This window comes from Chanos chanos, chromosome 5 (genome assembly GCF_902362185.1).
Source record: "Chanos chanos chromosome 5, fChaCha1.1, whole genome shotgun sequence".
Classification (NCBI taxonomy): domain Eukaryota; kingdom Metazoa; phylum Chordata; class Actinopteri; order Gonorynchiformes; family Chanidae; genus Chanos; species Chanos chanos.
The window spans coordinates 47,778,565-47,795,927 of record NC_044499.1 but is presented as its reverse complement, the minus strand read 5'-3'; the positions used below and the strand labels follow the sequence as shown (position 1 = coordinate 47,795,927).

General features: G+C 40.5%; 1 protein-coding gene across 4 annotated transcripts in view; it reads right to left on the bottom strand.

Moving 5' to 3' along the window:
* The window catches only part of nrxn1a (neurexin 1a), a 135,758-nt gene that overhangs the window by 73,116 nt on the left and 45,279 nt on the right, over window positions 1-17,363 (bottom strand). For 3 of the 4 annotated variants that reach the window (XM_030773339.1, XM_030773337.1, XM_030773340.1), the window contains 4 exons: window positions 8,674-8,975; window positions 7,379-7,402; window positions 5,834-5,995; window positions 982-1,426 (listed from right to left, as the gene is read on the bottom strand). In XM_030773339.1, the coding sequence (XP_030629199.1) occupies window positions 982-1,426; window positions 5,834-5,995; window positions 7,379-7,402; window positions 8,674-8,975 (933 nt within the window). Of the gene's footprint in view, window positions 1-981; window positions 1,427-5,833; window positions 5,996-7,357; window positions 7,403-8,673; window positions 8,976-17,363 lie in introns of all 4 variants that reach the window. The other variant, XM_030773338.1, reaches the window with a different exon arrangement.

The window sequence follows — 17,363 nt, the reverse complement described above, 5'->3', positions numbered from 1 at the left end:
GCCTTCACCTCCCCCCTTTTTTAATTTTTTTTTTTTCCCCCCACTGCTCTGATCTGTAGACATTTCTAAAGTCACTGTAGCTGCTGTGCAACAGGATATTAGAGAGATAATGGTAATATGATTAAAGCGTAGTACCAAACGTATCTCGTGCTATGATAAGGTCTCACAGGAGGACAAAGACAAGATATGGTTTTAAAAAAACCACAAAATACACTTTTGTAACTGAGCTCCATCAAATCCCATCTGGGTATTGCCTTACAGTTAAAAACAAAAACCTCAGTTTTAGAGTCTGACTTCCGAATTGCTTTATGAGACTGTCTGTGCGAGTGTGTGTGTGTGTGTGTGTGTGTGTGTGTGTGTTGAGTGTTCACATCAGAGCTAATGTAGGTGACCTGTATTTCTATTTCCGGAGAGGAAGAGAGAGAGAGGGGAGAGTTTTGCACTGAGGCAATAACCACAGATCAATAGCCCTTTTTTTTTCCCTCCTCCAAACTTTCAGAGAGAAAGAAAAGGAATGACTACTAGAGGCCAATCTTTCCACTTCAGGCAGGGGAGGCATCCACGGAGGGAAAAGAAGAGGCGGGGGTAAAGCGTTGAAATGTCTTTACCAAGCAGTTTTGTTTTTTTTTCTCTTTTTTTGCACTAGCTCACCCGGTCCTTCGGGAAACCGACTTTGGTTTCCATGGCAACTCTGACAGAGAAGACAGTTTGAGAAAGGGGGAGGAAGGCAGGAAGGAGTCGGAAGCCTGTTCATATTTAAATCCAAATCTGACGGCACATTTCTGTTGGCGCGGTAACGGGGCCGCACGCAGGCAGCGCATAAGAGCAGCAAAACGTCTCGCTTAAATGTTTCTGCATATTGCCACAGCTGAAAATTCAACCACATGTCAAAGCAAAGTCTTTTGCATTTAAATCAAACTAACTGAGGCTACAGAACAACGCTAAGCTGAGACTGAATTATGCAGGTAAAAGAAACAGTACCTGATCTTCCGTCCCTTTGGAAGTCCACATGGTACCACTCGCCATCGTTGACTTTCTTGTTAACAGCCCTGGTCTTGGTGGTACCAGAACCCATGTCCAACAGTAAGTACAGGTGCCCGTCCAGCATCTCGATGGCGAAAAAGTCCACCTTCAGGGTTTTGGGGCTCTTGGGGTCTTTTTGCTGCTGTTGTTTGGGTTTTCCGTGACTGAAAAGGAGAAGGCCGTTGGGTTCGGTGGTGCGGAAGTCGAAGGAGATGGATCCTGCTTTTTTGGCGGTCCACTTGCTGAGCGTGATGTAAGATTCCGGCGTCTCGAAGGTGACGGGGTCGAGGGTAGCCACGTTCTCGCACTTGAAGGCCACCACGCCGCTCACCTTCATCTTGGGATCGCCCTGCTTGGCCAGCCGAGACAGCTCCAGACGTACGTCGTTGTTCTTGTACACAACCTTTATGCATGAGGGTAAACATCAAGAGACCATAGCATCAGTGATCAGCATCCAGTGACTACATTAAAGACACCAGTCAATCATGCAAATTACGGGCCCTGTTTACTCCTTGTAATATAACCTCAGATTCCTACATGAAAAGCCAGGATCTAATGCACATCAGGGGGCCTTCTATAAAGCAGATTTTCTCAGTTAAACGGGTAACCTCAGTCAAAAGACAAGGTTCTTTGAAGGGAGTGCCCCATTGGCTGATCTCCTAGTCAACAGTTTTGACTTTCTGTTCAAGTTATGTAACTGAGAAATCCTGGTTCTAAACAAGCCCCCAGTCAATGCCCATGCAGACTTAGTTTTAAATTGTGATCTTAGGCACCATTGACGATAGTTCACTTTCATTCTCAATATGTGAAATGGTGACAACAGACTCCAGTTACATATTATAAGCCAGGACATGAGTGACAGGAGGAGTGGTTCTGTTTGAATGTAATTTTTCACTGTAAATGGATCAGACTACTCAATATAGTTCAATATATCTACGTGCGTAGCTGCAGAGATACTTATTACCGTAATCTGAATGGACAACGGGGTCTTTGTTGTCTTAAATGTGACAGAAAATCTGTGTTTGCTCAAAAAATCAATCGGAGTTGTCCCCCTGCTGTCTTCATTGACAATGTGTCTCAGTAGTAGTGACTGAGCCTCAAAAAAAAAAAAAAAAAAGGCTCTCTAAGATTCTCCGATTTGTGTCAAAATGGCTTCACACGGCATTAATGCTGCAGTTGGGTCATAGAACAGTGATGCGTTTTTTGTTTCTCTCTCTCTCTCGCTCTCTCTCTACATTAGACCAAAACCTTCCATGATTTAGTGCAAGCAGGGCAGTGGACTGCGAAGAGTTCAATAGCGGCCTCTTTTAATTCGGTTTCGATTTCATCTGAGCCCTTGCCAGGAAGGAGATAATGGAATGCGGATGCAATAAAAGGATATTGATGATGCTTCAGAAACGCCAATCAAATGGCCAGGCACTAGAGCAGGTCCCACAATTAACGAGCCGCAGGGCGTTTTTCTACTTACTCACTTAGTCTGGTTCATAAACTCACGTGGAGGGAAACACAACTTATCTGTAATAAAACTCATCCAGACACGACACGGGCAGTTGTGCTAAGTGCATTAGGCAGGTTCTGGACAGGAGCTCTAAGAGGTAGAAGTAGCAAGTCCAGTTGGGGTGTGGGTTGGGAGCTAAAACACCTATCTGTCTTTTAAAACCAGGAGGATTAGTACAGGCAATACGCTGGATAAAACCCCCGAGAGAGGCTACAGGTTTAAGCAATCCAAAAATGAATTGAAAAAGTGACTTGTGAACCTGACTCCAATCGCCTGAAGTAATAAAGTGTAGACACACACACACACACACACACACACACACAGAAAACAAACACTACGTGCCCATGGCCACTGAAACATGGATGCTCATCTCCGATGCAGACTGCTGGACTATTTGAGCTGCCTGTGTGGTTGGTTGGCTGGTCATTGTGTTAATCATATCGATGGGGGTGAGGATGAGTAGAACAGTGGATGAAACCGAAATCCTCTTAGGCTGGATTATTGACAAAGCCTACTGTATTAGCTTGAGTGTGTTTTTTCTCGGGGTCTAAGACCTCCAGTTAGACCTTTTAATCTGTATAAATGACAACTGATAGCATTAAAACATGGGTTCATAGATGGATTACACACGTTGCACCAGGCTTTCACTCCGCATCTGATCGCGGCTTAACCGTACGCTGCACTTTTCACGCTTTGACACTTTGATTGATTGCTTTCGTGTTGGTTTTGACTTAAAAGACACATGCTAAAAGAAGCATGTAGCAGTTGAGCACAGCTCAGAGTGTTGTTGTTTTCCCCCTCAGCAGGAATAATGATACTATAGCTCACAGCCACATTAGCGTAAATCCTTTCTTTTTTTCTTTTTTTTTTTGTCATTTGTAAACAATAGAACAATCCAGATTTTATTTATTTTATACCAAAATCCTTCATTTATCCCCCACTGTTTTGTGTATTTGTTTTTTTTTTTTCTAATATTACTCTCTGACTGTTTCAAATAATGTGGCATTGTGTTTCAAGACACAGCGATGCTCAATAATTAAGACATCATCATTGCTGCGGGCAAAAACGTAAAGATAAAAAAGAAAAGAAAAAAAAAAGCCTCCTTTATTAGAGTAAAGTCTTGCATTAATGCGCATTAGCTTTAAGCGTTATTTACCACTGGAGTGTATTACCTTTTAAAGTCATTTACTTCGTGAGGAGGATTCATGTGCGTCTCTGAGAGACGCAGTGGGGAGAGTTAAGTGTCAGGACGCTGCTTTACGACATTACTGGTTTTCTGGCTAATGAATGAATTCACACTTTTGGTCCAGTCACGAGCACTGTCTGAGAGCGTAGAAAACCTCTAAAGGGACGACCACCACAATCTGGATGCACTTCAGATCACGTGAGACGAGTTTCCATGCCGCTTAATCGAAATAGAATCGTGCTTTTTATACTAGATGCTGACTGGGTAAGGTTTGCAAACCGTATCGTTGCAAATTGTTTTTCCAGGTTATTGGTTCATTCACTGGTGTGGTCTGAATTCTATCCTGTTTGTTTGAATCTGGCCATCAGCACATGTTCCGCACTTAGACATATTCAGGGTTAAATGCCATTTCATTTCACAATAACGCAAACAGATTTCACTGTTGAATAATATCATGTTTTGTCAACACTCTATAAAATGTTTAGAGGGAGACTTCCAGCATCCCATCTTTATTAATCAAGAAACTAAGAAAATAGAGCTCAGAATTATATTTAAAGAAAAAAAAGAAACCCACTGGACTTCACTCAAATTACCTGTCAAGTGAGACACAGATACAGAATATATCAAAGATACAGAGTTATCTTTATCCGTTCAGAATGTTACTGTTTCATTTCAGCGACGCAATCGACTCATATGTTGCGATAGCTAGCTGATCTATAGGACGTTGAAATTAATCAGACAGTCGGAAAGGGGCCTTGGCTTTGAAAACACGCTGAAGAATATGCAGCCTCTCCGAGCACTGAAAACACAGCCTGGAGCAGACACACGAGCATCAGTAAGCACCTCGCTCTCAGTCTCCATAATGTTTCCTCATTCAGCATCAGTTTCACTTCAGCAGCTAAAGAAGTATCACATTTCTCAGACTGACACACCAGAAGAGCACACATTCCTCTGGGAAACTACGCTAACATGGAAGAAAGAAGACAGGAGATTAAACCGTGGCTTTTCATGTGTGTTCTTCACCCCCCATCTCTTGCTTCACTAGAGTCAACAGATTTGAACAGGCCCGTTTTAATTTGAGACACCAGCTTCTGTTACAGAACTTACCCCCCCAATACCCATCCTATTGGAACCCCCCCCCCCCCCCCACCACCACCCTTTCAGCACAACCACCCACAAAATGAGGGTTTACTGACACTATTTGTCAAATCATTTCACGCTTTCTTTTCTTTTTTTTTATTTTAAAGGTTATTTATCCTATTTCTCACGCTTATTTGTGAGAGCTGCTGCTGTTGACATTCTGTGACCTATTTTCAAATTAACAGCCTTCAGATTTGAAACAACCTCTTCACTAATATTAATTAGTGAATATATTTTGCCGTTGCTGTTGTGTCTCCATCTTGAAGGCTTTTTTTTTTTTTTTCTCCATGAGTCCATGTTGAGAAAATTCACAGCAATGAATTATTCTTTCAGTTGTTGATGTATCTGCTTGGATACAGGCCAAATAACTTGGCAGAAGGATAATGTGCATAGGGACATCTCCTGAGGGACAAAATTCACTAGTAGTACAATGCTGAAATCAGCCAAAAAAATATAAAAAGAATAAACAATGCAAACAATAAAAAAAACAACAACAACAACAACAGTGTTGTTGTCTGTGTGTGTACTACAACACCGCATTCTCGAATGTGTATTTTAAGTTCACGACCTGAAGCAAACGTAGTATGCCTTTGGCTGACTATGCCAAGTCTCTACAAATAAGAACTGAATTTCCAACATTAAGTAAGATAGGTGCTCAATGACATTTTGGGCTTCGAAGCATACCATATAACCTGACATGCCTGAGTTCTTTTTTGCTATCTGTATAAAAACTGAACTGATATTAAATTGGCCAGTTGCAATGAGCGCTATCATTTTCAGATTATCATAACATGTATTTTTTGGTAAGGTATGACGTAAATGACAAGAAACATCACCAGTAAAATTGCATTGCTGAATACTTGCTGGTTCGCCCTGAAAAAAAAAAAATGATAAACAGCTCGGCCGGATCTTCTCGCTCTCTCAGTTCTAGACGCGTCTGTCTGAGACCTTACTGAAGTATTGGATAAAAAGGCAGTCATCTTTACCTCCTTCAGACAGCCCATAAAGTTGTTGCTAACTGGGGATCCGGGCAGATCTGCGGTGCTGGGACTGCCTCCGACATAGAAAAAGTCGTCAGAGCCTAGCATGGTGTAGTCCTCTTGTGTATAACCAGTGGTGGTGAGAATTCCATCCACGGATATTGTTACCTAGACAACAAAGCACAGGGAAAGGACACGCTATACTCACATATAACTTGAGTGCTGTTAAAGGGCTTTGGTTCCCCCTCATAAGGAATTGGAAACTATAGCATTTTTGTGGTCTTTTTTTTTTTGGTTTTTTTTTTTTTTTTTTTTAAATCTTTTACTACTTAGAGTTATGATTTTTTTGTTTTACTGTTTCTTTTTTGTGTGAACCCATTTTCATGTCTGTTTCGTGGTTTCTTTTCTTATTGTAAGTTTAGTTCTTTTATTGAATCCGTTTTGGTGTTAGATTGTGTTAGATTCTAGTCTGCCAGGCCCAGACTAAGGGCTGTAGATTAGTTGAGGGACTTAGCGGCTCAGCGGCCCAAACTCAAGTGTTAGTATTGCCAGTTTTGGAAAAAAACAAAAAATAAATTAGCAGACACAAAAATGGTGTTAGTGGTATGTGTTCTGAGAGTTAGTACAGTTAAAGTACAGTGCATGTGAGTACTTTTCAGCATTTTGTTTCCATATGAAGTAAAACAAAAAAACCATAACATGCCACACAGTTAGAAAATGAAAGCATAGACAATTAGAGCCACACAACTCCTCACACAAATCTAGCTGAATGAAAAGCATGCTTGCTGTTCCCCCTCTCTTCGTATGCATGCAATGGGGAAGAAAAATAAAGAATAGTTATTTTTGGGGATTAAATTGGATATGGAGGGGGTGGGGGGGGGGGGTGTGGAAATTGAAGAGAGAGGGAGACGAAAAGAGAAGCGCAGTTAACGAGACCAACCACAGCGGTGTATGCACGCATGCAAAAGTGTGTTCACTTCAGATGAGAAAAAAAGGAAAAAAAAGAAAAACAAAAACCAAAAACGGACAGGAACAGTAACCACTCTTGGTCGTCTCGGACGGACTCGCGTGGCACCGTAATTGTTACTACAGTGAGTGATCAAAAGCCACGTCATGCATGAGTGAGTACGGTCTTAGCGCTGGCTCGACCAAATGACAGACGGACATGGAGTCAGCCAGAAGAGACCAGCAAGTGAGCCACAAAAAAAAAAAAAAAAAAAAAAAAGCGCAGGGTAACAAAACCTAAAGACGTGAACGGGACAAAAACAGCTGAAAAAAAAAATAAAAACACAAACCAAAAAACAGAACCGATGATAAGACGAGAGGGGGAAAAAGGGAAAAAAAAAACCCAAAACAAAACAAAGAATTTGGGCAGGGAGGGGAAAGTAAGCAGAAAAAGAGTACCAACCGCATTTCCCCCTTTTTTTTTTTTCTTTTTTTTTAAAGTTTAGTTTTCATGTTTTCGGTTGAAAAAAAGGAAAATAGACACACGGCAAACCCAAACTAAGAAACAATTAGAATGATATCTACCGAACAATGTAGTTTGTTTACCATAGCGTGTCCAATGCCTGAGTGCTTTGTGGGAAAGGGGGGGGGGGAGAAAGGAAATTAAAAAACTGTGAACAGAAGACCGTTCCTGAATCAAAAAAGATGGTCTCTTGCTAAGGTTAGTACATTAGCGTAGCACGTTAGTAAAAAAAGTATTAGGTTAGTAAATGACACATTCCATGGATGACAGGTTAGTTTTTTTTTGTTTTTTTTTACTTCTAATAAGCAGGTTAGTAACATTAAAAAAAAAAAAAAAAAAGAAAGACAGAAAGAAAAGGAGAAAGAGAGAAGCAGACTAGAGATTTGCACCCAAATGTGCATCCAATTTTAAGTCCATTTGGAATATAGAAAACCCCAAATCTGTCATTTTCTCAACGCTGACCATCAGCTCTATCATTCACCAGATGACACGTGTCAGAACAAACATACCATAGAGGACTGCCGCTAAGTCATATTCCTATTCCCATTCATTCATATAGATCACGCACCAGTCCTGACACTCCTAAATAACGTGTTATTAAATATTTAAAGTCTTCATTCTCTGCTTTCTTTGATGTTCCAAGGAAAACAGAGGAAAAACACGGTTCTACCGAATCTAGACGTCATTGCCTATCACGGCTGTGGGTTCTATTCAAATGTTTACATTCTAAGCAACATTTCACGAGGCTGTTTATGCTATGCTGAGAGATCAAACTAATTCATTTATTTAAACCTGCATTTATTTGTCTCTGATCATCCAAGACGTTACTGGATGTCTGAATGCGAGTTTACTCTTTCTACAATAAATTATACAAAAGGGAAAAAGATAACGGATTTATTCTAGATGGTTCAATACTTTAGCTTAGTTAAGGTGGAAGAACTAAATTACTCAGTATGTCAGTAAATTACTGATGAATATCCCTAATATCGTGTAGTTACACTTAGAGTTATTCAGCCTACACTGACACCCTGTGTCAGATCAACCTACATTCAAAATCTGTAAATATTCCTACGTTTCAGACTGGGTTTTAAGCAGATTGGTCTAAGTTTAAAAATAGCTTGAGATTAATATGATCTCTAGCTGTCAAATATCTATATTTCTGTAATGTCACATGTTTTGTTTGAATCTAATGTGCAATTTAAAGTCCATTACATAAACTAGCCACGAGAGCCAAACTTTTTCGCGACATAAGATTGTATTATCAAGACAATCAGACAACAGCAGTTTCCCGCCCCCACCCTCTTTCAGTCGTTATCTGAATCAGCCACTACTTAGCGTTGCTCCATCATCACCTTCGCCACCCTTTTTGCCCTGTTACCTGACGGAGATTCCTGGTAACCTTCACATCATGCCAGGCATTGTCATTAAATTTCCCATTGACCGGTTCCACCAGAGCCTCAAAGGCTCCGGAGCCCAGGTTGATGACCAGGGACACGGCACCGTTCTTCAGTGCCAGGTTGACGTAGTCGGCCGATTTGCCTGTGTGGAGCATCAGGCCGTTTCTCTGCAGGGTCTTGAAGGACAGGGTTATTTCATCGCTGCTGCTCTGGATGGGGTTTGGCGAGAGGTCGTAGCAGAAGTACTCTGAACCCTTGAAGGTGGCTACATACTCCTCCCTCACTAGAAAGACAGGAACATAGGAAAACTTGAAGTCCAGGAAACCGCTGCTGGGCTAATGCAAAGATTTCATATCAAACAGGCAGACAGTTCTGTTTAAAATACATATTTAATACTGGACATATTGTGTGACACAATGCAGCAGAGTTTCCCCAAAAATGATCAAAGGCAGGCAGAATACTGATGACGAAGAATTAAAACAACAAAAAAATAAAGTGTATCTCTGAAACAATTACCAAGTTACTTACTGAATATACATCTCTGAATCCCTCTTTCGGTCATTTGACTGATGGATTAGCGATTTCTAATCATTTATTGTCCATGACAGACGGTTAGATAATCCGATCATTTTATTTGATTAACAAGAAAAATCAGGAGGTACTTACCTTGAATTCACAGCATTTCTGACTTTGTCTTATATACGCTCTCCCTGCACCACACACACACACACACACACACAAGCACTCTTATGCGGTGGAGGTCAGAGCTATTTAGTTCATAAATGAGAGCCAAGGTCTTTGGTAATGATGATCATAAATAAAGCAGCTTCACTCCGCAGACAATAATTACCAACTTTGACACTACGAGCCATTACTGTAAGTGTTCTGCCAGAGAATTCTAAGACACACTCCTTGACAGGGTGCACACACACACATACACATAAACACACATATCTCAAGTGCTTGCTTCCAGTACAACGCTAAACTGTTGAAATGAACAGTAACGAAAGCACTGTTAGCCGCACGCTAGCAAACACAATTACAGTGGATTTACGGCGCGCTCAGTAGCTACTACATGGTTAAAACAACTCATCATAATAAAACAAACCATTGTTTTAATGGAGCGGTTTGAGAGAAGCCTGGGCTGAAATCACTGTATATGCTCAAACGTACAGCACAGCCAGTCAGCAGTACAGCAATAAGCTTCATTTAAAAAGCTGTCGTTTGAAATATTCTGGTGGGAAAGAAAGTGAATGCTGAAACATCCATGTAAATGGTAACATGTAAGCTTATTAAGACCTTATATGTATGTATGTATACACCTACGTCTACACACATGTCAAGCAGAGACTTTATTGATATTGTTGTGTTTGGCTCTTCTCCACCTCCTCCCTATAATGTTGAGTCATCAGTAATGTGACACAGCACAGGAAGCAGTCCATGGAGTCACACCAACAAAACCACGCACGCACGCACGCACGCACGCACGCACATACGGCAGGTTTACAGTCGATGCCTGCTATATCTCACAACCCACGAGTAAAGCCTTAACGGTGGATTTAAAAGCTTCACTCTTCCTCTGAAAAGAAAATAGCTACTCTGAATGATTTTATCTGTGTGTTTTATCTGAACATTCTCCAGCGTGATTTCTGCACTATCCTATCTCCATATCTCATCTCTCTTCTCAGTTCAATCAGTCTCTTCTCAGGAAACCCAATCTACTTTTCACATGGCAGGCTATGGCACCAAGCCCGTCTCTCTTCAAACCAACTCTATGTTTCATACATTTGACATTTTGACAAGGAAAAGAGAGCACAAATAACTGGGAGCGAAATATTTAATGACAACATCAAACCATCAAACTGCATTTGTTAGATAATGCTAAGCTTTCCCTTCCTTGCAGCCAGTCTTCATTCCATTTCTCTCTCTCCTCTCTCTCTCTCTCCTTTCTTTCACTGTGTCTACGTTTCTCTCCCCTTCTCCATTTCCACTCCTCTCTCTCTTACTGCTGTGGTAGCATTTTGTCACATTGATTCATGTGGAAGAATATTACTAACACATTGGATTAAAAATGAGTACTGCTCAGGTTAACCTGCACACGCAAAATGACTCAGAGTAAAAAACCCTCTGAATAATCAAAGAATGAGCAATTACCTGTCCATCAAATTCAATTAATGCTCAGAAACACTACAATCTGCTGTTTTCAGCACAAGCTTTGAGTTTATACATCTTTGTGGATGCCAAAGGCAACGGTTATACTCCAGGATGACAGCACTCAAGGAGAGGAAACAGAAATGCTGACTTGTTGTCTCTTTAAGGGCAGCACAGAATTCTTACCAGGAGAAGACGTCCAACTGTGGCATAATGTGAAAATGAATGGAAGCTTTCACTGTTTGTGGTCAAGCCATTGTATAAAAAAAAAACGTGTTTGTATGTGTGTACATAGACCCGCTGGTAAGGTCGAATACTGAAATAGCACGATTTCTGAAGTGTAATAATACCATAATAAGAATGAAAGAGTACGATTTCTGGTCTTTTGGCTGACATAATGCCATTCTTTGCTGAAAACACCATAGTACCACCTACAAAGTTTTTTATGATAGAGCCAGCCCCTTTTATGTTACTTTAAGACAGGGGAGACAATGTACACAAATTTTACTTGCATTTTTTTTTATAACCCACGATTTCCAGGCCAAACAGACATAAGGAAAATTTTGATTTTTTCCGGGACTAGAGCTCACAGCATAATTCAAATGTTCATCAACCACAAAAGCGAACGCTAAATGGTAAACCATTTTATTTTGGTTTTTCGTATCAGTTTCATTCATTAGACATTTTATTAAGTAGTTTTTCGTTTCAAATTCATTATGTATCACAACACCTTTAGCAATTACCAACTTTGCCATCTTAATGGCCCACAGCAGGAGTGAAAGCAATAATGACTCGCAAACAGCTGCCATTAATCATTAATGAATCACACACACACACAAACACACACACACACATACACACACATACACACACACAAACTTGTTATATTTTGGGATTTTAAATTAGTTGGACAAACTAACATAAAGTTTAAAAAGAAAAACAAACACTCTCTGTACACAGAGTTGGTTGAAAGATGTTAAAAAGATAAAAAAAAAAAAAAATTTAATGAGACCACAGATGTAAATTTAATGGGTTTTTTTTTTTTTTTTTTTGGCCCTGATGAAATTATGATACCATTTTTGCCTAAGTGCACAATAACTATTTTTAGTATTGGAGGATAGAAAACTGCTGAGGTTCATGATTAAATTTAGAAGAATAATGATATCAAGAGAGAATATACCATTTCTGTGCTTTAGTGTGTGACACAGAATTATCAATGACTGAGTAGTGCTCCACCCTAACACACACACACACACACACAAACACACAAAAAAAGAGGAAGAAGAAGAAGAAGAAAAAAAAGACATGGCATACATTTCTAACTGTAAGGATTGACTGGTGCAGTATGGGTATGTGTGCCGCTCAGAAACTTCTGGAATAGTACCCTGTGTGACAGTACAGCTCCTAAAAGACCCCAAACACTCCTACTCCCCGTGCTGTAGGGTCTACGAGAGAAAAAAAAATGATAAGTGGAAGTGGAAGTACTGGCCAGACCATACCACGCAGCCTAAATAAATCAAACAGGAGGCTAGACTCCCTTCAGCAGCACAACGGATAAAAATCACTTACTAAACCATTCAGGTTGCAGCTCAATGCCTTGTATTTCATCCCTGCTTGAGAGAGAGAGAGGGGGGGAGGGAGAGAGAGAGGTGATTTTATGGCTCTAAATGGACCACAGAGGTTTGTAAGAAAAGTGTTTTGTTCAGATGCCCCATAGGAAACCAGGGAATAGGTAGATAAATAAATAACAGGGGGAAAAAGGAGATAAATAAATATAGACTGAGTTGTTTATGGTGTATAAATCTCCATCTCCCTAACAGCTGTGAGACCTCCGTCTCTTTCACTCTCTCAGGTATGCATGTAAGACACTTCTGCACTTGGATGAGTTCCTTTTCCTCTGATTCTACTGATATCATAGAGACAATATTAAGTGTCTTTACCATTAAGAAACCACTGGCATTTTACATCAGTACTTAGAGTTGAACTCTTTTTCATGGAGTCCTCTAGCTACAGAGAAGAGACATTTATGTTGTCTGATACATAAAACACTTACAGATGTGTATTTTTATTGTAGTCACACAGACACTATGCAGCTGCTCTTGAAATCTTTCAATGTACAGCAAGCTTAGGAGAGGGAAAGTCTATCTTACATGCATCTGTTTTCACCTCTCTCTCTCGCGCGCTCTCTCTCTCTCAACACATCCACCTTCTCTGCCATTTATCACACTCTTGCTGTATCTCTCGATCATTCACACCTCCGTCCTCCACACCTCCGGACTAAAAACGTTGCGAAACATTGTCTTCCACTCAAATTAGGTTCCATCTTCACATCTCCATAGATCTCAGAACAGCCTCTCTCTCTCTCTTTCTCTGTGTGTGTGTGTGTGCGCACAGAATAATTGTGTGTAGATAGTCACCTCGCCTCCGAAGATGTAAATTTAATCCTCCTCTGACGGAGGTAGTGAGAACGTGCCGCGCTAGAATGTTCCGTGCATATTTACGTATACACAGAAGAGGCAAACATGTCCGGGAAAGGAGGTAGTTAAATGAGAAATTTCATTAAAAAATGGGGGAAAAACCACCATCACCTTAAAAGAACCCTCCTCTTAAGGATTTAATGCATTCTCCTGCAAACGGACATAGCATTTATCAGCCATGAACTATCGTTAGCATCCTAATAGCAAATTTCTAGATTTAAGGTCTTACTGACCAGTGGTAATAGAATCAGAGAAATCTTAATGTGAATATATGACTATAATGCAATTAGCAGTAATGCAATTAGTTTTATGACTAGTCATAGGCTAATCCCATTACAGATGTCTTTAATTTGAATAATGACTCATCAGAATTACATTATACATATGTTGGCTTGAAATTATGACTAGTCATAAATTAATTTTAGACATACATTAGAATTAGTCTAAGCAATCAAATATCAAAGCATCTTGTAAAACCATGGTCATATTGTAGCCAAGGATGCTAATTGTCGGTGACTTGAAATTCAGCCACCGCTATTTACCGTGTGCCTCAAATCCCTTCCGTCAGAGGGGGTTTCAAGGTAAGAACACGATGGTTTAAAAAAAAATGCCGAACGTTCTCATCAAGGACGGCAGGTTGATGTGGCGTGTACGTTACGCTAGCTCTTCGTGCTTGTTTGCCATTTGAAATGATAGTTTAGTGGTTAATGAGAACTACACTGGAGCTACAGCAAGGATCCCAATCTAACGACAGTGAGAATAACAACAGGGAGACAACAACGGCAGATAATCACACTGCAATTACCCAAGCTAAATATATACCAGGGGCTACAGACTGCTGACAGCAACAACAATACCATTAAACACACTCTGTGGACCCCGGCTTTATTAACGTAGCCACAGAGCTCCCACTGCTGTTAACAAACTCAAAGCACATACACTTTCAACAACAAACTTTACCTCGTGCAGGCAACCGTGCGTGCGCAGAGAATGAATTTCGGAAGCAAATTAATCTCCCTGCCTTATTTAAGGTGTGCGTCTGCTCTGAAAATTCTCTGTTCTTCTGACAGGCCACTAAATTATGTTTGACAAGTCTTTTGTCTCTAGTTTCTCTGTTGAAGGACTTCTGGGGGGGGGGGGGGCAAATACTGATAATCAAAGTTTCTTATTCACTTGCCAGGCAGAGTATTAGCAACTGCCAATAGGAGACAGTTTCACACATGAACAGATGTATTCTGTTTGATGATGATTTATTGGTTGATTAATTAACCCATGTGTCATTCATTACCTTTTGGAACAACAGAAAACCGAGGAGGACTGAAGACAGAACAAAACCATGTCTGCTTATTCTTATCTGAGAACAAAAGCTGGCACACTGAGAGAGATTCATTGGAACATCTTTTCATGTGAAATATTTCATGATAGATTTTGGTGTCCTTGGTCCTTTGTTCAAAAATAAATTACTGATGTAACCATAGTTATGGGGGTTTTAAAAAGTGAAGGCCAAAGATCTTAGCACTTTGTCCTTTAACAAAAAAAAAACGCAAATCCATAAACATTTTTCAAAATGTTCCCAGTTCATCAGTGGCCTCCACCAGTCTCCAAATATGTTTTCCACCAAAGTGATGGTTTGTTGAGTATTTCCGTGCCCATAATGGAGGCCAGCATGACAAATTCTTAGCACAAATTCTAGAATGATAAAGGGGAGGTACAACAATGCAAAATCCCTGAAAGTGGTAGCTAAGTAACAGAAAGCGTTTGAGAGCATTATTTCGAAAACCACCTGTGCATGCCCAACATTTGACAAACGTGCAAATCCAACAACGCAATCAATAATTGGTGAGTAACTGAGACCTTGACCAATCACTGACCTCATAACTACAAGACTAGATCATCCAAACTAAAAAAAAAAAAAGATTTATTCAAGCTAAAGGTTTTCTTTTTTGTTATAGTCTGCAATTCCGAAAATAGTTTTCCCTACACTCAAAGTACTGGGGAATTTATTCTGAAATGTGTCATATATAAGGGTGCCGTGTGACATCTTTAGAAAAACATGTTTAAAATAAAACAAAACCAAAACAAAACAGTTCAACACATTCGCCATTGTTTTGCATTTTTCAAATCCCTCTCACTCTATGCAAGGTGTGAAAGATATGGTGAAAACCAGAGAGCAGAGGATAAACTTCCATTTAATGTATTCATAATTCATATACTGAAAAACTCAAGACATTAGAATAATTCTCTGGCACACATACGGCATATGGGGACACACGCATACACACACACACACACACACACACACACACACAAACACACACAGAGCAGTAAATCGCTATAACGCATGGCGCTTTACTGCTGTAACTGACTTCAAACCTTTCCATCCACCTCCACATGGCCTCATTACCTGCCTTTCTTATGCAAATGCAAAGAGACAAAGCAGCATGGCTGCCTTTCCTTTCCTCTCTGGAGCTCTACCTTGCTTTCCTGCAGGCATGTCTGCCTGTCCCTGCTCCTCTCACTCAACTTTTGAACCCCACTTTACACGCTGTGTAGGCTCAGCATTTCAGGCGCTCCTAAAACTCACAGACCAACATTTTTTAACCGAGCTCTTACATAATGCTACGAGCTAGAGAAGAACGTAAAAATCTTCACATTTCAGCTCTTCTAGACAGGTGAGACGAAACCCTGGAATTTCGCCAGAAGAATTTTTTTTTTCTTGTTTCTTTTTTTTTTCTTTTGTTCTTGTTCCTGGTGTTGTTATTTAATGGTGTTTTTCTGGAGAAAGCCTTGCAGGTTGCTGTTTTTGGAAACTCCTCCTTCATGTACCAGGGGCCCTGTCGAAACTGTCAGAGCTAGCTAGTTTTCCAGAGCATCAAACCAGCAGTTGCTCCACACACCCAGGACACACCATATGTCCCCATCTTCTGCCAAAAAGTACCCCATACTCTACCCCTCCCTCCCATAGGACCTTAAAGCACCTCGACACAGTGAGAGACAGGGAGCGAGAGAGAGTGAAAGAGAGAGAGAGAGAGAGAGCGAGAAAGAGAGAGAGAGAGAGAGGGAGGGAGGAAGGGAGAGACAGCGAGGGAGGGAGGATCTTTGAAGACTCAGTCATATCCCTTTGTTCACTGGCTGTAATTTGATTTGATGGTCAGATGGTGTGTAAAGATACATAAGTAGGGCATTTATATGATATAAAAGTGGGCAGGATATCTGAGATCTCATGCTCTCTGGTCCATAGCTCATTACCTGGGCAGGAGAGCATGTAGAGAATATGTTACAGATATTATGGTTCAGCAGGACATCCTCTGAGGTAAACTAACCAATTCACAAATGGACTGACTACACACTGCAAAATTAGCCCTCCAAAAGCCAGAGAGAGCACCAACACACAGAGTAATATATCACACACCACACGCGCGCACACACACACACACACACACACATATCAATGCCACTGTCTGAGACCTGTCACGATGCCAGTGTGAGAAATGCATCAGTAAGCTGTGTTCAGTGCTGGAGGGGAACGGTATCCTCTTAGATTTACTATTTTTAGTTGCTTTAAATATGATAATATGATGCAGTACTCTCCTCTGTCTGCCTGTGTCTGTATGTATGTATGAGTGAGTGTGTGTGTGTGTGTGTGTGTGTGTGCGTGCGAATGTAAGTATGGATGTGTGTGTGTGTGCGTAGATGCATATGTTGCTGCTCTTGCATCGACCAGATGCTATATAGTAAAATCACAGTGCTGTTTCCCCATCTAAAATTTATCAGGAGTTTAACCAAATTATTTCATCTAAAAATACATACAGCATTAGTTACTTCAAGAGAAATCACTGTTTTCCTGTGTTTTCACAATTTTATTTACACTTGTGAGTGTTGCACACACTTAGGATTTTTAATTATTTAGTATTCACTCTTATTCCATCAAGATAGTTCCTTTGTGTGTTGTAACAGGAAACTAAGACTCTCTCCCTCTCTCTTTACTCCATTCATCAAAAGACGCTGTCGCTTTTTCTTTGCCGTCAAGGGCAACCCAATTT